We start from the raw sequence: 23,757 nt of genomic DNA, 5'->3' as shown, positions 1-23,757 counted from the left end.
TTACTTTTGTTGCACAGTAACTGAAAAATTCACCATCTTGCACATAATATAATACTACATCTGAGTCTTACACTGTTCCACAAAAGGGCCCCAAATTCAACAAGAAAACAACAGTTGACCACAACTCAAATGTATGCAGTGCTGTTAAAATATGAACAGTAGAGGGCAAGAACATTGCATTTTCAGATATTAAATCACAAATATTGAGAAAAAGAATCACCTACTCTTCAAGAGTTGCTGCTAAATTTACAAAACAAATCAAAGCTGCAATCTGACCACCCTACCACCTATTGGCTTATTTATCATCAAATTCAATTGGTGCAGAAAACTAAATGTCTTCATATTTAAGCTCAAAGTGCCCTCATGTATCGGAAGGGTGCTCGCTGTTCACAATGAACTTAGCCAGCAGGGAGTCTCGTTACCAAGGTCAGGGGTGAGATATGATGCAAAAGCAGACTATTTCTCATGGGCATATGGTGAAATTACCACAGGCAATTATATACTTCTTCTAAAGGACATGAAGGACAATTGCGTTCTACTTATTATTGTGGAGAAGCAGAAAGGTCAGTTCCCCATCACAGTGAGGGTCTGTTTATCTCTCCTAGTCGGTCAATTTTCAGGGCAAAATCCCTCAAGTACAATTGGTAAGAATGCATTGCCAGAAATCTTGATAAGTGCAATCTCTGTGTTCCAGACATCATATATAAACTCCTGATTCAAAACAACCCCATAAAAAACTGTAATTACCGTGCAATGTAATGAATCCAAACATAGAAATAGACTAGAGTTAATTCGTCAACACCAGTTACAGTAATATGAAACAGTGCCATACAGCTGTAGGGAAAGAACAAGGGAATTGACAACTTTAATGCATTTGAGATGCAATGAAAGTTTACTCTAACTTGCAAATTATTAAACACGGCCTGGAGGGAAGCAGAATTCTTGGGAAGAAATTCTTAATTCTCAGCATCAAGCACTGAAATCAGGATTTGTTTGCTGTAGATAGGTAGCCTCTTACTGCAACCTAATCTTAATCATACAACCTCATTTTGCAGCTAAATCTTACTCTCTAGCTTCATACTATAATCAAGTCATACTCACTAGTCTCATACTACAATCAAATCTTACACAGCAGCTTCAAACTACAACGGAATCCTACTCAATAGTTCCATGCATAGTAATTTGTTTTTGTTTTTACCAGAAATATTTTTCTGGGGTGCACTGTCATGGACCACTCCCATAAGTGAATCCTACGTTCCTTACGAACAAAGTGCTCCTCTATTTGGCCAATATATAGATAACTGTAATGAGCCCCATGGATCGAACCCTCGAATTGCACTGAATTTTTCAGCACAGAAACAGGTCATTTGGACCAACAGATCCATGCCGGTGTTTAGGCTCCATGAGCTTCCTCCTACCTTATTTCATCTCACCCTATCAACATAACCTTCTATTCCATTCTCCCTCTTGTACTTATCTAGCTTCTCCTTAAATGCATCTACGCTAATCGTCTCAACCACTCCCTGTGGTAGTGAGTTCCACATTCTCACTGCACTCTGGCTTAGAAATATATGATTTGCCATCGTGTGACCTCTTCACCTTTGGTAGACAGGAGCACATATAGTCTATCAGGCTCAAGCTATAAACTGCTAGACAAATTTATAAAATTAAACAGGTAAATGAACGGTACTCAGTACGATCAGTACATGCACAGTAAGTATAATACCATTCTCTTTGAAATGTCAAGAACGAGGAAGAATTGTTTCCTGCATTAATCTTCAAAATTAAACTGGTTCTTGAAATGTGGTACATGGCTATCCATTATCAGAGTCCTCTTGCTAGTTTCATACTCCTGATAGCTACTAAATGACTGCTGCCTTTATACACCCAAGATGTAGCTCCAAATTACTTTGAAGATATGCAGAACAAAGGAACATTAAAAACTATACCTCTCATAACTGGATTACGTAGTCAGCCATTTGTAGAATTCAAAATGGCATTTCCCCATTTAAATATAGCTGCCAAACAGTTAGCGATACCTGCCCACAGGATGCTTAAATTTGAATTGAATAGCTTGACCCATTATACACAAAATGTGGTGTGCAGTGCATCAGATGAATGCCCCAAATGAATTTGTGCTCCCTACACCAATTGAATCTTACAACTTTGGGGGGTTTGTGTTAATCATTTTATGCTTTTTAAAATAAGCACAAACTTATGCAAAGATGAACATCAAATGAGAAACTGAACATATTAAAATAAATTCTAGGAACATTTGGTTTCCGAAAGTGGGAATAATGCAACGAAAAACTTCTTTGAGCAAAGTCAATACCGAGCAATATAGCTGTATTGTAGAAATTCCATTAAAAAAGTGACATATTTGATCCATTGGCTTTGTGTAATATCGCCAGACTCAGCCCCTGCCTGAGGCCATCTGTTGTTGAATTCCTCATCCGTGTTTTTGTTATCTCCAGACTCGTCTATTCCAATGCTCTCCTGGCCGGCCCCCCAGCCTCCATAAACTTGAGCTGATCCAAAACCCTGCTGCCTGTATCGTAACTCGCACTAAATCCTGTTCACCTATCAGCCTATGCTCGTTGACCTACATTGGCTCCCAGTCCGGCAACGCATCAATTTTAAAATTCTCATCCTAGTGTTCAAATCCCTTCCTATCTCTGTAATGTCATTCAACCCTACAACCATCTGACAACTCTGCATTCCTTCAATTCTGGCTACCTGCAGCCCTGATGTCCTTCACCTCAATATTAGCAGCCATGCTTTCTGCTGTCCAGGCCCTAGGCTCTGGAATTCCCTCCCTAAACTTCTCCACCTCTCGCTCCTCCTTTAAGATTATAAGAATGCAAGAAATAGGAGCATGAGTAGGCTATTCAGCCCCTCGAGCCTGCTCTGCCATTCGTAAAGACCATGGCTGAACTTCTACCTCAACTCCACCTTCCATCGCTATCCCTATATCCCTTGATTCCCATATCCAAAAATCTATCGATCTCTGTCTTGAATATACTCAATGACTGAGCATCCACAGCCCTCCGTAGAGAATTACAAAGATGCAACTCCTTTGAGTGAAGACATTTCCCCTCATCTCAGTCCTAAATGGTTGATCACTTATTCTGAGACTGTGACTCATAGTTCTAGACTTCTCAGACAGGGGAATCATCCTCCCAGGATCTACCCTGCAAAGCCCCTTAAGAATTTTATATGTTTCAATGAGATCACCTCTCATCCAAACTCTAGGGAAATTAGGTCTAGTCTACTCAATCTCTCCTCACAGGACAATCTCCTCATCCCAGGTATCAGTCCTGCTTAAAACCTACCTCTTTGACCAAGCTTTTGGTCACCTGTCCTAATGACTTCTTTGGCTTGTGTCTGATTACTCTCCTATGATGTTTGACTATGTTAATGGTGCTATATAAATGCAAGTTGTTGTTGTTGTTTATTGTTTCACTTGAGAGAAACCTGCATAAGTCAGGAGAAAATTGCAGTATCAATTGCAACGAAGTTGAAAAAAAGCAATTTAAATGAAGACACTCTGAAAGATGATTCAATAATTTTATTGCTTCAGTGACATCTTGTACATAATCAGTTACATTTAATCTGGTCTGATCAGCCAGTATAACACTGCTGTTTGTAAAGGAAACGTAACACTATTAACGGGTCTAACTTTAAAATAAATGGGACAAATGAAGAAACATTAAGACTTCTACATCTGAAATGCAAAATTTTACCTATTTGCGACTAAGTTCAAAATCAGCAAATATGAGATGAATGAAATGCTGTATTGTCATTGTTTGACATAAAATACCAGGGACAGTTTTCACTCAAATCCACAGTAACAGTGCCAACCTCAGGGCACGATTATATTATCATGCTGAGATCCCAGGAACAGTGAGACTCCAGTTACCAAGCCTACTTTTTTATTCTTCTTATTGCCATGTCATAGAGATAAGCATTTGAAAATTTGACTCTGGAGAAACTCAGAGAAGGGGATCAGCCAAAATTGAATCTGGAGTTTGAGGTTACTGATTTACTTGTGTTTCAAGTTGCGATTGAAAGAAATGTCAGCTTTGGAAAATCCAAAACCTAAAAGGGTTGTACACTAATCCCAGGCACCATGCAGCAACAGACACGTAACCTCTCAAATAGTTCAAGTACTTTAGCCCCCCTCATTACTCTCAAATTGTTTTTGATAAGTGGGAGATCCTACTGTAGTTGTGGATCCTTAATTTTCAACCGTGTCAGAGTGTGATCTGGTTACATTACACTCAGTAAAACATAACCTAATTTCACATTGCAAATATGATTTTTTTAAAAAACTCCGTTTCATTGAGTAAAAATAATGATCAAACCATCATCTCTGTACAGTTATTTTTATAACATCTGCATGTATGTTTTAAACAAGTTCTAGTTGTTTCCATACTTAATATAGTAGTGGAAGTCTCCCAACTCAGTTGCCTAAAAAATATAATCTATATTTTAGCATTTTATTACAGTAAGATTAATCTGTTCTTCAACCTTAAAAGCTCTAATACTGCATTAGGTTCTGACTCTTTTGAAGATTAGTGTGAATTTCACTTGGAACAATTAAAAATTTTAAATTATTATTCTTCGGCCCAGTCCCTACTTCTCCCTCCCCCCACCCACCACCCACCCACTATACTCTTCCAATGAAAGGATAGATGAGCAGGTTGACAGTTTCTGGTCGCCATTTACGATGCTTCAAACTATGTTAATCGATAAGAACCACTCTGACTCCCCCTCTAACTGTGCCTCTTTCTATCAGGCTTTCCTTCACTTACTGACTTCCCAGCTGAGATTGGTAACTCAACTCGGAGAACTTTGCGGGATGAAGAGAGAATGAAGGAGAGAGAACAACAGAATATCTACAACTCACTTTTCATTATTTGCTATTACTTGAACACTATTTTTAAATACGTTGCCAAGCGGCACAGAAAACTGTACTTGTGTTACAATCCATTGACTATATAGAGGTAGGATAAAACTGGAGTTAACCTAGGTTAATATTGTCCTAAAGAGATTTGCACAAACCTGCCTCTAGGTTAAACCTTTGACCTTCCTTGTATATATTATTAATTTCTATTAAGAAATAGCTGTCAATACTCATCTATAGACTCCTCATACAGATGATAATAGAAGTGAAATTGTGAAATGAATGTTGGTCCCCGCCATAAACTCCGTTCCTTAGCCACCAACTCCATCCCTCTCCATGGTCACTCTCTTGAGGTTGAACCAGACTGTTCGCAGCATTGGTGTCCTATTTGACCCCGAGATGAGCTTACGGCCATGTATTTGCTCCATTGCCAAAACCCTCTACTTCCACCTTTGTAGCATCGCCTGTCTCCGCCTCAGCTCATCTGCTGTAGTCCATGCTTTTGCTACCTCTAGACTTGGCTATTCCAATGCTCTCCTGGCCGGCCTCCCATCTTCCACTCTACATAAATGTGAACTCATTCAAAACTCTGCTGCCCATATCCTAACTCGCACCAAGTCCCGTTCACCAATGACCCCTGTGCTCCCTGACCTACATTGGCTCCCAGACCGACAACATCTCAATTAAAAAATTCTTCTTGTTTTCAAGTCCCTGCCTTAATATCTCCTTATGTGGCACAGTGTCAAATTTTGTTTGATAACTCTCCTGTGAAACCCCATTGGATGTTTTACTAGGTTAAAGGTGCTAAATAAAAGCACAAGTTGTTATTAAAAGCATTTTCCTTAGTTAAAGCTTTGCAACAGATCTCCAAGCAGGATGTAGAAATTCCAATGCTGTTTAAACAGTATTTCCTCCGTAGCAGGGCTGTGGGAGTACCTTCACTGCATGGACTGCAGTGGTTCAAGAAGGCAGCTCACCACCACTCTCTCAAGGGCAATTAGGGAAAGGCAATAAATGCTGGCCTTGCCAGCGATGCCCACATCCCAGGAACGAATATAAAAAAAAGATAATTAAGAATCAATGTGATAAAAAGCTCAAAAGTAAATACAGGGTGGATATTTTTTTAAAATTACAAATTAACTTCTGTTCTCATGTCAATGGAATATCAACAAAGACAATTTGATCAGAAAAAAAATGAACATTTTAAATTTATACATGATCTTTTTTGCTTCATGATACTGCATTTTGTTGCAGATACACGCGGGTGAATCAGTAGAGTAGTACCAAGTGATGCTTGCCCTGAAACCCAATTTTTCTTTCCATTTAAAATAAATCTCAAAAACATGGCCTCACCGTCATATTGCACATAAGCTTATAAAAGTTTAGATATTAATTCAGTTTTCCTATAACTTAAAAAAAAAATTGGTTTCGTTACAGTACCCATTAAATCTGCTTCAAAACATTCCAAACAGTCCTCAAAAAGTTCATGCTGGTGAGCAGGTTAAATTAACGTAGTAACTGTTTGTACTAAGTCTCCCGACGCATGCGCAGAAGCGAGAGTTAGGACAATTATCACGAACTCCGTCACCCCAGCGCAATTCCTACTAACCCTTTTCAGCGCATGCGTCCAACACCACGTTGCTTCCACCGAGCAGCCGAACATATCCACCGAGCCTCCCACAGCACCGAGCCAGCCCAGAGCCTCCCACAGTCCCGAGCGGGCCCCAAGCCTACCGCAGAGGCAGGGAGAGCGAGAGGCAGGCGGGGAGAGCGAAAAGTGGGGTGAGGGGTGAGAGAACTTGGGGGGTTGGAGAGAGAGAGAGCTTGGGGGGGGGGGTGCAGAGAGAGAGAACTTGGGGGGTGGGGAAGAGAGCTGGGGGGGGAGTGGTGAGAGAGAACTGGGGGGGAATGAGAGAGCTTGGGGGGGTGAGAGAGCTTGGGGGGAGAGAGAGAGAGCTTGGGGGTGGCGGGGGGGGGGGGGCTTGGGGGGAGGCGGGGCAGAGAGAGCTTGGGAGGGACAGAGCCTGGGGGGGGTGGGGGGGCAGAGAGAGCTTGGGGGAGACAGAGAGCGAGCGAGCTTGGGGGGGGGGGAGAAAGAAAGAGCTTGGGGGAGAGAGCTTGGATGGGGGGAGGGAGGAAGAGAGAGCCGGGGGGGGGGGGGTGATCGGAGGGGAGAGAGGGAACTCGAGAAGGCTGATCACGATCTTCCTACCCCGGTGTATGCAAGCTCGGTGTGTGTGCTATGGGATATCGTTGGGGTGGATGAAATCCAGAAGTCACGACACTGTCACTATTCACTTCATACCCAATAAACATGTGAACAATCTGCACACAATGCCCCATGTATGGGGGGGGGGGGGGGAGAGGGGTTAAGGTCTTGCGCTTGGGTAAGGGTCTTCAGCTGGCGGAGGGATGCACTTGCGCTGGGGTAAGGGACTTCGGCTGGAACTTGGTGGCTGTTGGGGAGATCTATCCTCTGGCTTCTGAAGTCAAAATGGATCCAATTGCAAATTGAACATTCACTCAGAATTTGGGCTGGGCAGTTCCAGTTACACATTTCAGAGGATCTTCAGGGTGTGGCTCATCCTCGAAGGGGACCAATCAGCAATAGGTCTGGCGAGCCAATCCAGAGAAACAGCTGCATTTCAGTTAGTACAAATAGACGCATCTGTAAATTAATGCTGACCATTTTACAAGATTACTGTGGTTCATTATTCTTCTGTTCCTTTACCAGGGACCAATGATCATTACCCCTCTCTTCGGCACTGGAGGCCATGGGCTGAGCTGGCAGTGTGGTAATATTATACTGGTGCAGAGCAGGAGGGATAAGAAACCCATGTCTGATACTCATATTCGAAGGAAATATAACTTTGCTGGTGTGAGAACCCACTGGTAAATAGCCAAATTGATATCAGCAGAGAGGAGCTTTTTGTTGCCATGATTATAATATACCTTTAATTTATATTTCAGAACAATTTAGAGGAGTTTTGCCACTTCTGGTTGAATGTAATTCTTGGAGGTTTCATCACAAGACCTCCCATTTCTAGCCATCCCACCTAGTTATAAAACCTTTTCTCTCCCCCCCATCTCCAATATTTTTATAACTAATAAATAAAAGTGTTCAAAGAAAATAAAAATATATATATTTTTTAATGCCCCTATGATTTTACACTAGGGTTGCTCGAAGTAATGTCCCGGAGATCAATCTTTAATTTCTGAAGACTCGAGGATAATCCTGGAGGGTTGACAACTTTACTTTAGTCATTCAGCCTTCTCCCACTCCACTATCACACAATGGACGGCGTCAAGAACTTGCAAAATTAGTCTGATGAGCGCAGGCGTATTTGAAATCACTGAGGGCTGGGATTTGAACTTGTGACCTTCTACTTGTGCTGGACAGAGCGTTCAGTATTCAGCATTCCTGGGATACTACTGGATACCTGAAAGATTTTCAATCCTTTAGGGAGTGTTATTCTTCAGAATCAGAAATATATACTTGTTTGCAATACTTGTACTAGTGGACACTGTTGAAACCTTGTTATCTGGATTGTCCTGATTGAAGTTAAATCAGTGTATCAGCTTATCCCTAGAAATCAAAATTCCCCATTATGATATAAATACATTGGTAATCATTTGGTGCCAATAACAATATTCCTTATAAATGAATGACTTCTGTGGGGGACTACTAAATTTACTGTGATGTTGCCTCTTTGAGTGAAAACTGACCCGGCTATTGATGAGCATTCTCATACGGCGACAACCACGTAAAATCTGTCACTGTAGCATGATGTAGTACCAACAATGATAGAACTATGCAGTACAGGTATAAAGTATTTGATATCTGCAATAGAGGTCTGTTTACACTGGAACTGGGTGCAGCTAAACCAATCTCTCCAACTCCAGAGAGAAGAGAGGTTTTAAAAATTACATTACTTTCAACTGCTCCTCAAAATATACAGCGGCAGTTTCAATAGCTGTGATTTCACCTACCAAGGTGGGCTGTGTGCAGCCAAGGTAGGTAGCAGGTTGCGACCCTGCTCCTGGCTCCATGCCAGCTTCCCCCATGACTTTCCGCTGATGGGGCTTGTTAAGCCCGCCCTGCGAGGTTCCCGGCCAATTAAAAGGAAGCGCGCCTGATGACGTCATCAGCCGGTTTCCTTAAAGGGATCATGTCCACATTGATTTTGACAGTTGTGCTGTCAGTGTTTTACAGCATTGAGCTGCTGCAAACATTGTCAAGCACTGCACAAAGGTGCACGGCTGGACCCAGGCTCTCCCATGACACTCTCCATATGCTTATGGAGGGAGTCACGCACACAGGGAGCTTCTCTTCCCTTGCAATGGGCTGAAGAGACCGAGACCTCCTGAGGACACCAACGTAGCCTGGTTGCACATTGCACAGGACGACACAAGCAGGCTGCAATGGCACAAACCTTTCAATGATCTCAGTAGATCACGAAACATTACTGCAAAGCCACATTCAACCTCATCCTGCTGTGCCACTCATCACGTCCCTATCACTCTGCCTTCCCTATCCTACTCCTGCACCTGCACATCCTTACTCACACTTAATTACCTTGCACCTCCACTTATACCTCTCGATCTACATCATCACATCCCCATCTCACTAGCCACTCCTCACACTCGTCCTCATCCTTGTCCAATCATACCAACTAATACACAAGGGTAGGCACTTGGGACTTTTAGCCAATGTTCATGTAAAGTTTCTGTTGATGTGTTGTCAAACATTGAAATCTTTATTTTCAACACTTTGTCTTCTTGGACAGATTTGTACGCACCTTCGGAAGTGGCTTAGTGAGTTATAGTGAATGGTGAGATGTAATAGTACCCCCCACAATGGTGATGAGTGTGAAAGGAATGGCTTAGGCATTGTAGGGATGCTTCATGGTGTTGGTGTGGGGTGGTGCCAACCTGGCCCATCATGTGGCAGCCAAGGTGCACAGCATCAACTGAAGTAAATCTGGTCATAGTGAGGCCATCCCTGGTCTCCCGATCAGCAATGTGCTCAGGTGCTGATGCCCTCTGTCCTGTGCAGCATCAGGTGATTGCGGAAAAGGTTGGTGCTGCTGATGTGCCCAGTGTTGCTGGCATTGACTCTGATCTTAGTGGGATTCTGAGGACCAAGGTGAGAATTTTTCAAGAGCACTGATGCTGACTGAACAGATGGCAGGTGAAGTTGAGATGACAGAGGCGATCTATCATTGGTGAGATAGGTTGTTTCAAGGAGGTGACAGTGGATAGAGAGTTTACTCCAAACACTTCCAAACTGCATAAAGCTCAAAAATGTCTTCCAAATTCTGAAGGCTCCAGCTTCTAAGTGAACAGCTGTGAAATGGTAGCTTTTATACCACTTTTGCAGCTGTCAACTATTCAGAGGAATGGAGAATCATTGAAAACCCAACCTACTTACCTGACGTGATCCCTGATGGGAACCTCATGAAGAAGCTGGAAAAATGTTAAGTACATGGTAAAATACTGTTTAATTACCTTTTAACAAGCTCTCAACAATCAGAATTGGCTCCCCTGCCGCTTGATGTCGGGTCTGTAAAGCGCAGACAGGCCTGGCACTTGGGAAACTGACATTTTGACAGCAGACCCGCCTCCAAATTCATCCTCTGAACGCCGGCAAAATGCGGGATCGGCAGGTTTTCTAATGACCTGGTGTCAAAGCCCTTTTGACATATGTTTCCACTGTGGCAATTTTGATCAAACATGCCAATACATGGAGTCTCCACCAACTGTAGACTTTACTTTTTAAACTCAAGTTTTCACTTTTTTAAAAAAAAAGATGTACAATATTGAAGGGACAAAAAAAAGTGTTCCCCAATTCTGGATTGGATGCTGAATTTTTCAAGTATTTCATTTACACTAAAATATGGAAATCATATAGCTCTTTGTTTGGTGTCAGAATTAGAGAACTACACCTCTTCTGATGTCACTAGTCCTCTACTCCCTCAATCCTAAGAAATGCTTTCAATCTATTAGAACAATTTTTTATATAAGCCATACCATTAGGACTTCACTTACAATGTTTAGGGTACACTTATGTGACAAGTACTGGAAAAATCTGAACAATCCACTATGAAACCATTGCTGAGTTAACATGTTCAAACTCACTATCACTTAGATGCTTTTACTGTAGTTTATAGAATTGTTTGAGTTATGTATAACCACAAATCACATTAAAGCTTTTGTAAATAGTCCTGAGGAAGCTCCAGAATATTCATACTAACTTTTACTTACCAAACTTATCTGCTTATGCTGGACAAACTTTTGTCAGTTCAAAGCCATAAAGAGTGATTTAATGTGTAAGTGGAGAGGGAAGTAAATGAGGAATAATTAGCCAAGTTGACTATGTCTCAAAGAAGTTTAATTCTTCGTTGATAATAGCAAGGAAATTGGAACTAACAATGTCATGTCATCTGAGGTGAAGCCTGGAACTAGGCAATAGGGAAAAGAAAATTAAAACAAAATCTGGGTGTATCTGTGTGGCGGTGCACTGTAACATCAAAGTGTGCACTACAGAATGGCTGACAGTGGCTCATGTCCCCACTCCACTAAGTTTCTGATGTCAGTGATGGAAACATAGAAACATAGAAAACATAGAAACGTTGAATAGGCCAGGGATTTCTCCATGTAGAGTTGGGGGATAAATCAGTCAGTTCTGGGTTACTCATTCACATCTCCTGATAACTGAATCAAAATAAAATAGGCAGAGATCTGGAAGAAAGTTAACCACAGCCAATAAAAAGCCTGAATGGGAGACCAAAATTTATACCATTTAATAATCTTGGGCCCATTTGTGTACGAATAGTTTAAGGGCTGGATTTTCGGTGTTGATGATTTTGGGGTGGCAACAGCAGCAGGCGGTAAAGTTTGCGCCCGGGAACAGTTTGCGCTTCAGTAAATAAAATTGGACAGCTGGACCGAGTCAGGGGGCACTGCGTTAAGGAAGACGACGTACATCTCTCTTGAACGCTAGCATGGGAAAATCCTGAGCTAAAGAGCTGGCCCGGGAGCACTCCGAGACACCTGGGGAGAAAAAAACTTAAAATATCTCCCAAAAGACATTCCCAAAGCATTGCCCATGCCACCACAACATAAATCGCAAAAAAAATGAAAAGAAAAAACAATCACACTTACCTTAGGAGTCCATTACTTACCTCTCTGCCGTCGGTATTGTTGGACCGCCTGATTTCCCAGGCGTTCACTGCGGGGCACACTGCGGGGCGTACGGAAGGGGCTGAAGTCAAAACTCGTGCTGGTGTCACAACCAGGGGCGTTGCACACCGGCGCAGTTCTTCTGGGCGGAGCTGCTCCACACTGCCGCAAAACTGGACCCGAGGATCCCTGCGGGGTGCTGGAGGCTGACCGCCCGCCCAGAAGACCTCACCGCCGCCATTGCCGCCGCTCCGAGGCAGAAGACCCAAAAATCCGCCCCTAGGTGTTGTCTGGCATCCTCCCAATTATAACCTTGGAATTAAGGATCGTAAGGTGAATGAATGTTAAATCGTAATCTTCCTATCAATAGACAATCTCAATAATTTCAGTATTTAAATAAAATTGATGCACAGGCTGAATATTTCCTTCATTTGAAATGCAGCCTGGAAGGGCTGGCAAGCCTGGAAACCATATCTCACTGACATGGATAACAAATTATTTTAAATTCCACCTACATGGAGAAGCTCAGACCAAAGCAGCTTAAATCACCAATGCCATATGATATGCATGGCTGATGTCATCAATAGGTAAAGTATTCTTGTCTTGGTTAAAAAGCCATATTGTAATTACAATTATGAGGGTTCTGCATATTAACAAGGAGGCTAGGGAATTATCAGCTTTCCACCAGATGTTATCCTGTTATAAATTCTTGTTCATTACGGTTTATTTTCAGTTCCTGCCATGTTCCTATAGAACTACAATGGATGACAGAGGCAGTAAGACCATTTACAGTCAAGAGAGAGAAACAATAGGTCAAAGATTTTGTTAGTCTCAATGCCAGTTGCTAGGCGAAGTAATTTATGATGAGAAATCCCTTCCCTAAAGACTAGTGTAATGATTATTGCAGAGTATGTGGGAGTTAACGACTGTGGAACTGTGAAGTCCCTGTGTGGCCAGGTACATGGGATTTATCAGCACTGGAACAGATATGCTAATTGTATTTTTTTCTGTAAGATATGCTTGCAACAAATCATTGGTTAAAACATGGGTGCCTTGGGAGCAGTGACAGGCTGAAGCATTGCTTACCTTATGAAACTCATTGGCTGGTTTAGTGATGACATAATATAACTGTTTTAAAGTTATCAGTTATAAGCTTCTATGCAGCAGCTGTGAGAACTACTTCCATCTTTAAAAATAAAGTTGTGATTAGGAAAGTAAATATCAGAATCAAAGTATCTTTCTCTCTGATGTCGCAGTGTGTGATAGCACTACCTTGCACATGACCGTAGCAAGCAAAAATATGTTCCATTCATTGTGGCACCATACAGTAAATAATCTTTGAGCATTCCTAGGCTCAGAGAACTCCCAATGAGATGACTGCAGGCCCCAAAATGCTGTCTTTTTTTTTTTGGGGGGGGGGCGGGGGTGCAATAACTATTTAAAATCAGTATCTGGTGCTGTATTTAACCCTTTCACTAGCACAATGCATTTGTCAAGTTCTGCCAGCCATAAAATTCTGCCTCAGCTCTCTTATGTTTACTGTTCAACTGAAGTTTTAAACGAATCATGTTGTAGCTTTTATCAATCATTATCAGTTTGTGTTCAGTTCTTGTCCCATCTTTTCTCCCATTTCTGAAGTTTATTTTAGATTCTTCTCTTCCTAATGCCACAAAACATTCCAACCAAGAAGGCAAGCAACAAATGTATTCCTTTATAAGCAAGTCGAGGCATTAGAATAAGAATACTTTGATAGCCATATGCACTGTGGCTTGAGGAATATTGCATTGGCCCAATTTAGTATAAGACATGAGAGGAAGTGCACAGTCCAGCATGAGATGGCAAGCTGAAAAGGTTCCAAACTGAGCTGGCAAAGTGAAAAGATTCCACAATCGGACCAGTGTGTGTGCTATGGAGTACATTTAGCAGGAGTTGGGAGTGTCAGAGGATATCTTTGTCTGAGCCGACAAGGATCAGTGTGACATATGGACTGTGAGGCAGAATTCAGCACAACCTAGGGCAGATTGGCTGATAGTTCAGTCTGAGCTGACGAGCACAATCTGCTTTTTCCTAATTTAAAGAATTTGAAGATGTAATGTTGATCTGACATTGTATTACCTGACACCAGTGCAAAGAGAATAGGGAACCATAAAGCTGAAGAGGCTTAGTCTCGATATCAGGTTAATTTAATGAATAAAGAGCCACGTTTCTGAGGCACACTGTATGAAGGCTGAGCTAAGCTTTTGGTGTACACTGTCTGAATGGTTTGGGCCATTTCCTCTAGGAACGGTTGGGATATTACAGATTACCTGTAGCCTGGTTCCAGTAAAACCACATTCATATCTGAAAACAATGATGGAACTGAAGCCAAATCTAGAGCACCACATTTTACAACAAATCCCCCCCACCCCCATCTAATATTGTCAGCAGTAGTGCTCAAACCATCACAATTCAAGTTCTTCTGCAAATAATTTTGTAGCAGCTACAAGCCTGTAGTAAAAAGGTTTGTAAGTAGCAGGAAACATTGAAAAGCATAAGAAATAAATATTAAATTATTTCAATGTTATATGAGTCCCAAAATATAGGAAATAGAAAGGCATGATAGTTTTGAAATATAAACATCAGATATACTCGGGATTATCATTTTCACGTTCTTTTCAGGTTTCATCCTGTTAATATGTTGACAAGTAATCATCAACATGTTGCTGCACTCTATCTCTATCTCCATTCAAGGCTTACCTCTATGTTTGGGCTCTCAGAACTTATTTCTAGCACAGGTCTACGTTTTTAATCATGTAGTAAAGCAATCTCGACATGTTATATTCTGCAACTGAGGAGAAAACTGATCATAAATAGAAAGCTGTCTGGTTCTAGTTTTACAGCCAGAATTGTCCAATATCGAAAACATTGAGAGACAGAAAGAAATACATCATTAAGTATTTCATAGGTCTTTGGTCAGTAACCAGCCAGCATTCTCTTTCAAAATTAAAGACCTCACAAACTAACGGAGTTTGCTAACAACAGATAATTGGGCAGCATGTATCCAATAGAGTGCCCAGGCTATGAGAAAGGATGGCTCACAACAAATCATAAATTGAAGTAAACGGTATATAGAATAACCAATCTGGAAATATAACTGATATCTTAGTGACAAATAAAACTGGAAAAATTATTATTTAGAATATACTTACTCAACAAACTGGAGGTCAAACTGCTCTGCTCGGTTTGTTTGGAACTACAGGGACCGTAGGGCAAAGATTGAGGTTATTCTTTTTATCATAGTTACCAGAAGTGGGTTTATATTTTCCAGGGTTGTGGCAGTCAGTAATTTAATCATAAGAACATAAGAGATAGGAGCAGGAGTAGGCCATTTGGCCCCTTGAGCCTGCTCCACCATTCAATAAGATCATGGCTGATCTGATCCTGGCCTCAACTCCACTTCCCTGCCTGCTTCCATTATTCTCGACTCCCTTATCGTTCAAAAATCTATCTCCACCTTAAATATATTCAATGACCCAGCCTCCACAGCTCTCTGAGGTAGAGAATTCCAAAGATTCACGGCTCTCTGAGAGAAGAAATTCCTCCTTATTTTAAATGGGCGACCCCTCACACTTGAATAGGCATGTTAAAGTAGCCATTCTAAATGTTATACATGGATCAATTGACAATGCCATAATGAATTCAACGAGACAGCCACATATGTGTGTACTGGTGGAAGTTTAGGGGTTGAGGAAATATAATATAGTTCCATGTTTGTTGAGCAACTTCTAAATGACTTAAAAAAAACCTCTGGTGGCAATGAGTAACAATGATAGTACAGATACCATTTGGAATAACTCAGCACAGAGTAATATCAATGACTTCAACCTTTTTTTCAATAGTTATCTTACTTTCAGTTTGACCAAATAAGAAAATTTGTATTGCCTATTTAACATAATTTGGCAGTGGTGAAACCTGGAACTAGTTAACTACATAATAGTTAAAAGTAAGATCTGATAGAATGGTGACTTAACTGCTTGATTTTTTTCCTGAGTTAGAATCTCAGGGCTGACAATCTCCAAAGTCCAACTGACACACACAACGAGCTTTGTGACTTCATATTTATGTCATTAATAGTGTTTTGTCTCAATCACTACACCTCCTATCTGCTCAACATAGAAGGGTGGGGACAAGAGTAAGTCTGAGATTTGCACAGTTCAGAGATGATGCATCAGTGTGCAACTGAAGGTAAATGGGGCAATGGAGGAGGGAGTTTAAGCAATAAATAAATGTTTCGAATGGATGGAGGGTGAGTGCTTTTCCAAACAGGTTATTGCTATCCAAGTTATTTTCCATTCAAATCCCCAGTGAGGGAGTATCATTTACATGTCAAACCTGGCAAGGCAAATAGACAAGCTGGAAACATAAACTCCTAATGTGTTTAACAGGATATTTCTAAAACATTTATCATATTAGTATCAGAACAAACAATGATTGCTCTTTTGCATTTGCCCAGAGCCATCTACTCCATACCAATGAGTCACGCAAATCAATGAACAAGAAAAAAAACACAAAAAAAAAGTTACTGTCTTTTAGGAGAACTGAAAACCATCTTATTCTGCCAAAAAAGAGAACTCAAGGTGACATCTGGTCAAAGTTTGTTGAGTGATGGTGAGATAACGCCACCTCGTGTAGTTTACTCGCTAGTCCTGCAAGAAATATGGATCCAGCAATGTGAGAAATATTCTTCCAAACTCCTGAAAGGTGGGTGTATACCATGGCAGGACAAGAGCCAGCAACACTGCAATTCAAATCAATAATACTGTGGTACAAGACAAGCACGTGGAACAGTTGTCTGTACGACTTGTCCTTTATTCTGACATGATCTACTTTCTTGTATCGTTAAAAAAATGCTTTACAAGCAGATATCCAAACTGGGAAGTTTGTGCACTTGCCAAAGGTTTGATTATGCTTCAAGTTTAAGAGTTCCAGTTACTAAAGCCATTCGAAGGAGTACTTTCTTCTGACCATTGCACGCACTAGTGATAGCAGCACTCGCCAGCACTGACACAGCAAAATATTACCAGTAATACATGATCTTCTGCTCTTAAAAATCAAAAGAGGTTGATCATATTTAACCTCTTTCACAGCTTCTGTTCTGTATGGACAAATCTTTCTTCAAGATAAAGTTCTAAAAATAAATCCTCTACCCCCAAAAGGAATAGCAGCAATAATGGACATGTCTGGGACGGAACCGCCAGTCTCATGGATTTTGGGGCAGGGAGAGGAAATATTAAATTAAACTGAAACACAATGTAAAAGTGTTTGTTCACACAGCTTATGAAAGTCTTTACATTCAAGCTATAAAAGAGAAATACCTCAACAATCTTGTTGCACTTCTTTCTCCAGAGGTAATTATGGCACGTCTTATGAGTGTCTTTCTTTTCTCATTGCACACTAAAGTGGAGCAGTGAATTGTAACTGCACAGAATTCCCCCCCTCAATATAGTGTTGATGCAAGATGACAGGTGAGTGTTTTATTCAGAGATGTGCAGACTCCCCTGTAGTTTGGTACAGCTGTATCCTCATCCTCAGTTGAGGTTTTCAGAGTCCACAGGCCGCTCTTCTTTTTGTTTGCTTTTGTGTTTTGCTTTTTTTCCCCAATTTTATTTTGGGATCGGAATAAAGCTGCCTCAAATCCCAGCTGTCAAATCTGTAATCACTTGTCCTTTCACCAATTTCCTTAGAAATTCTTTCTCTTTTCCAATATTATGAGTCCAAGACTGAAAAGAAATTTTAAAAAAAACATCAACAGTTAATACTTTCAGGTGAGGTTACAAGTATTTCTGACATGTTTCTTACAGCTTACGGTCAAATTCTGATAAACACGTAGCTAACTTTCCAGGAAATGTTCTGTTTCAACTGAATTTAAAAAAAACAAGGAACAAATCTTTGTCCTGGAGTCCAATTCATCCTTGTTTTCAAATCCCTTCATGAAAAGAAAAAAAGTAAACTGTTTCTTTTAAACTAGAGATGAACAGACGTCTAAAATGAGCTACATCCAGCTAAATTTAGCTGTGGCTTTACTACATTTAACTTATTAAGCATTAAAAAATGAAGAATTGGGGAGTATCATATATCATATGCAAAGATTCCATCTTTGTAATTGATTCTCAGACATTCTAAATATTGTTAGATTACCTATCTTTGGTTCGCTCTTATTTTTTGAATCTCATTCAATTTACACATACAAGCTATTTTAGTCCTCCAGCTGTTTGACTTGTATGAAAATCCGTATCAACAACAACTTGCATTTATATAGCACCTTTAATGTAGTAAAATGTCCTAAGGCACTTCAACAAAGCGATTATCAACAAAATTTGATTCCGAGCCACATATGGAGATATTAGGACAGATGACCAAAAGTTTGGTTAAAGGGGTAGGTTTTAAGGAGCGTCTTAAAGGAGGAGAGAGAGGTAGAGAGGTTCAGGAAGAGAATTCCAGAACCTAGGGCTTAGGACATTGAAGGCATGGCCGCCAATGATGAAGCGATTAAAATCGGGAATGCGCAAGAGGCCAGAATTGGAGGGGCGCTGAGATCTCAGAGGGTTGTGGGGCTGGAAGTTACAGACATAGGGAGGGGGGGGGGGCGACGCCATGAAGGGATTTGAGAACAAGGATAAGAATTTTTAAATTGCCGTTGCTGGACTGGGAGCCATTGTAGGTCAGTGAGCACAGGGGTGATGGGTGAATGTAACTTGGTGCGAGTTAGGACATGGGCAGCAGAATTTTGGATGAGCTCAAGTTTATGAAGGATGGAAGATGGGTCACCGGCCAGGAGAGTGTTGGAAGCAGATGAGTGGAAGCAGGGGCGGAGTCAGGCGATGTTACGGAAGTGGAAGTAGTCGTGTTTTCCGATGATGTCGCTTGAGGTTCCAAACCAAGCTACTGAGAAATCCATAAAGCAGAGTTTCTGTTATAGAATACAGATTGGCAACAATCAAGGTAATCAAGGTGTAGGGACCTCTATGTTTGGGTAGAGTATACTGCTGGAGTTTAATGTTAAAATGGGCAGTTTATCAGCACAGAACACTGGTAAGCTTCTAACTGCCAGCTCAGCTAGGATCACTGTACATATTAGGAAGCTAATCTGTAGGGTTATGCGAAGTCAAATCGAAAGAATCTTGGCAACAAATCCACTCCAGGCATCACTAATGAGCCAAGCTGGCTAGATAATTGTCAACAGTATCCTGAAGTACTGGCTCAGGTAGTGGATTATGGAATCTGCCATTGATGGTTGACCTGGTTCCAATCTTTCATCATGAGGCATGTAATTTTCAAAGCAACTACACCCCGCCAAAGAAAGATACAATTATCCCTCAAATTGTTTAGTTGGGGGGGGGGGGGGGGGGAAGAAGAGACAAGGCTGGAAATAGGAGAACAATAAAAATATTAGTAGAGCACTTTGGAATTAACAGGTGTTTGTAAATTTTACTCCTGCCTCCTCTACAGAAAAGGCTTTGTTCTGGTGTTGATGCCTCAGTCCCTTTGAAGGATGTACTATCAAAGGGACAGAGGTAATGCAGAAAAGCAATAACCACATGCAAAAAATGTATAGTCCAGATGAATGAGAGAAACTAAGTGAACAAGTGGGAGCGAAGAGAAATCCTTTGCATATAATCTCCAGTTGTAGTTATGGTAGAATGGGATGAGCTTTTGCATTGTCAAGTGATTCTCAACCAGTTAATGAGCAGCCCATGAAAATATATTACATGATATTGTGCTATCTTAGCAATGCAAAAAAATACAACGTGCATTTAGTGGGTTTGTAATAAATCTGAACATAATGCAAATATAGGGCCCAAATTTGGCCCTCCAGTTTTTTCCGCACACCTCCTAGCCCCCCCGCCAACATTTTACCTCAGAAGCAGCGCCGGAAAAACTCCCTACGATCATGGCCGATTCTCGGGCCATCTGTGGAGCTGGCGTGGCGTACAATGAAGAGAGGGGGGCGGAGCCAGGTCCCGGCACTGAAAACAGTTCTCGGACATCTGCACATGCGCTCGAGAGTCTGCACGCATGTGCAGTAGCTCCTGGCAGGCCGTTTCGGCAAACGCGTGCTGCAGGCTGTGTGGGAGGGGCCGAAGCACACCGTCCCTAGCCCTGGCCGAATGGGCTCCCTCATCACTGGCCCGCTGCGTTCCCTAAGATAGGACTTCTATTTTTTATTTATTATTTACTGATTGATTTTGGTGCTTTAGGTGCAGGGTTCCTTCTATTTTTTTATTTGTTATTTAGTGATTGATTATTACTTTGGTCTTGGTGCTTTAGGTGCAGGGTTCTTTCTATTTTATTTGTTAATTAATTGCTTATTACTTTTTGTGCTTTGTTTGGTGCTTGGTGGTGCTTTAAATGTAGTTACTTGCGCCGATTCCTTAACTGTAAGTAAGGTCTTTCTGTGCGGACAAAAGTGGACACATACGCTGCCCTAAGTTAGTTTAGTACAACTTTTTTCTGGCCAAATTGACATAAATGGTGTAAGTGGCTGGGAATGCCCCCTTTTGAAAAAAAAACTGACCTAACAAAAAACCTAACTAACTCACTTACACTGCCGCAAATTAAATGGCTATATTTGCAACTAAAAAGATACACCAGAAAAATCAAGTTACACCAAAATAAACAGTGCAACTCATGGGAAAATTTGGGCCCATAGAGGTATTTTATGTAAAACTACAATAGGAAAACTTTAATACAGAATTAGAAGCTGAAGGACCCATAAAATGATCTAAATATACCTGAAGAAATATCACCATCATGCCCAGTGTGACTGACTTACAGAATAGCATCATATTTAGTGCTGCTGGATGCTTTGAAGCATTCAAAACGAGTTGGATAAATTACTGAGTCAGGAAATAGTAGGAGCATGGACTGGGGTTGGAACAAGATGAAAAACGGTCAGACTAAGCCTTGAACTGAGACAACACAGCAATTTGGACAGGTTGAACAGCCTATTTTCCTTCCTGAAATGCTGATGATCTTAAAAGTAAGGAACGGAACATCATGGTACAAACAGATCAGTGACTGATTTAAGAAGAAGAATTAAGTACAAATTAGATCTTCCCGATTTTAATCGCTCCATCGTTGGTGACCATGCCTTCAGCTGCCTAGGCCCTAAGCTCTGGAAATGCCTCCCCATAACCTCTCCACCTCTCTTCTCCTTTAAGATGTTCCTTAAAACCTACCTCCATCTGTTCTACTATCTTGTTATATGGCACAGTTTCAACTTCTGTTTGGTAACACTCCTGTGAAGCGCTTTGGGATGTTTTTCTGCATTAAAGGTGCTATATAAATGCAAATTATTATCATATGACCAAGTGGGTTGTCACCATACAGCACATACTTTGCCTCCTTTTTCATTCCATTGTTGAGTACACTGAAGCGAATTGTGATGTCTCAACACTATCTCAGTTAAGATCAACAAACTCCTAGCATGCATGGCTTATTCACTTAGACATCAGGGAGCCCACGAAGCTTTCGTTATTTTGGTGTAGGAGAGGAGCATATTCGTCAATCAGCTGATCCCGTGCCCTAAGTTCCCCTGGGTGACACCCCAGATGGCTCAACTCAGATCAGAAATTCATATGGACTGAAATCAATGCTCTGTGAGCCTATACGCTACCCTGCTATATTATAGCAAGCTAGTACACGAGTGCCCTAAAACCAGCACCTCTCTTAACTAAGTTTTTTCCTGACTGTAGGTGAAAAACTGGTCCATAGGAATCTTTCAGATTTAAAAACTCCCCTGCTAATCACTGTAAAACCCACCTGATAGGCTGTCAGCATCTCAACTTTAAATCAGAGCTGCACAATCCAACCAGAAACCTCTGATCTGTACCTGAACTTTAAATCAAGTCTGCCTGAAACACGCCAACTTCTCAAATTCACAATTAAATCTGCTCTGAGGCCTTCCCACTATCATCTCTGCATCACCATTCATCTAACTTGCAAGATAATATTTTGACGCAATTTGTTTTAAGTATATTCTTGTGTTCGGAAGGGGCATGGATGCATAAACCTTCCCAAACATGATGGTTGGGCTTTTCAATTGAAGTGCCTCCAAACAAGGATTGGATTCAGAAGCTTGCTGCCTGTCCAGTTGTATTTTGACCAACTCGGAACTCTACTCTACTCCAGCTCTCCTCGGAACTCCTACATGGCAAGCGAGCCCCAGGTAGGCAGAGGAATAGTTTCAAGGACACCCTCAAAGCTTCCTTGATAAAGTGCAACATCCCCACCGACACCTGGAGTCCCTGGCCAAAGACCGCCCAAAGTGGAAGAAGAGTATCCGAGAGAGCGCTGAGCACCTCGAGTCTCATCGCCGAGAGCATGCAGAAAACAAGCGTAGGCAGCGGAAGGAGCGTGCTGCAAACCAGACTCCCCACCCACCCTTTCCTCCAAAGACTGTCTGTCCCACCTGCGACAGAGACTGTAATTCCCGTATTGGACTGTTCAGTCACCTGAGAATTCACTTTTGGAGTGGAAGCAAGTCTTCCTCGATTTTGAGGGACTGCCTATGATGGTGATTTTGACCAAGCTTTTGGTCATCTGTCCTAATACCTCCTTATGTGGCCCGGTGTCAAATTTTGTTTGTTAAAGTGAAGGGACCCTAAGCTCTGGAATTCCCTCCCTAAGGTTCTCTCCTTCTGCATCTCTCTCTCTTGTTTTAAGACCCTCTTTAAAACCTATTTCTTTGACCAAGCTTTTAGTCATTTCTTTTAATATTGCCTTCTTTGGCTCTGTGTCAATTTCTGTCTGATTACGCTTCTGTAAAGTACCATGTGACATTTTCCTACGATAAAGGTGCTATATGAATGCAAGTTGTTGTTGTTGCACGGTATACTTTGATAGGTGAATATCAATGCCTAACACTGCTGAATAAAAGCAGTGAGGTGGTGCAGTGTGGAGCTCCAACATTATTGCATCATAGATCTTAAGAACATAAAAAATAGGTGCAGGAGTAGGCCATTTAACCCCTTGAGCCTGCTCTGTCAATCAATGAGATCATGGCTGATCTTCTACCTCAACTCCACATTCCTGCACTATCCCCATATCCCTTGATTCCCTTAATATCTAAAATTCTATTGATCTCTGTTTTGAATATACTCAACAACTCAGCCTTCACAGCCGTCTAGGGTAGAGAATTCCATAGATTCACAACCCTCTGAGTGAAGACATTTCTCCTCATCTCAGTCATAAATGGCCGACTCCTTATTCTGAGACTGTGACCCCTGGTTCTAGACTCCCCAGCCAAGGGAAACATCTTTCCTGCATCTACCCTGTCTAGCCCTGTAAGAATTTTGTACGTTTCAATGAGATCACTTCTCATTGTTCTAAACTCTAGAGAATATGGGCCTAGTCTACTTAATCTCTCCTCATAGGACAATCCCCCATCCCAGGAATCAGTCTGGTGAATTCGCTCTACTCTCTCTATGGCATGTATATCCTTCCTTAGGTAAGGAGACCAAAACTGTATACAATATTCCAGGTGCGGTCTTACCAGGGCACTATATAATTGCATTAATTACTCTTAAACTCAAATCCTCTTGTAATAAAGGCCAACATACCATTTGCTTCCTTAATTGCTTGCTGTACCTGCATGTTAACTTTCAGTGAGTCGTGTCAGATCCCTTTGA

The 23,757-nt window shown here is 41.4% G+C and overlaps 1 protein-coding gene across 4 annotated transcripts in view; it reads right to left on the bottom strand.

Moving 5' to 3' along the window:
• Positions 1 to 13,518: 13,518 nt before the first annotated feature.
• Positions 13,519 to 23,757, bottom strand: part of st3gal3a (ST3 beta-galactoside alpha-2,3-sialyltransferase 3a) — a 739,645-nt gene continuing 729,406 nt past the window's right edge. For all 4 annotated transcript variants that reach the window (XM_070886703.1, XM_070886710.1, XM_070886704.1 and 1 more), the window contains one exon: positions 13,519 to 17,847. In XM_070886703.1, coding sequence (XP_070742804.1) covers positions 17,758 to 17,847 — 90 coding nt within the window. In that variant the 3' untranslated portion in view covers positions 13,519 to 17,757. The remainder of the gene's footprint in view (positions 17,848 to 23,757) is intronic.

This window comes from Pristiophorus japonicus, chromosome 8 (genome assembly GCF_044704955.1).
Source record: "Pristiophorus japonicus isolate sPriJap1 chromosome 8, sPriJap1.hap1, whole genome shotgun sequence".
Lineage (NCBI taxonomy): Eukaryota > Metazoa > Chordata > Chondrichthyes > Pristiophoridae > Pristiophorus > Pristiophorus japonicus.
This window is presented reverse-complemented; position numbering and strand designations above follow the sequence as displayed.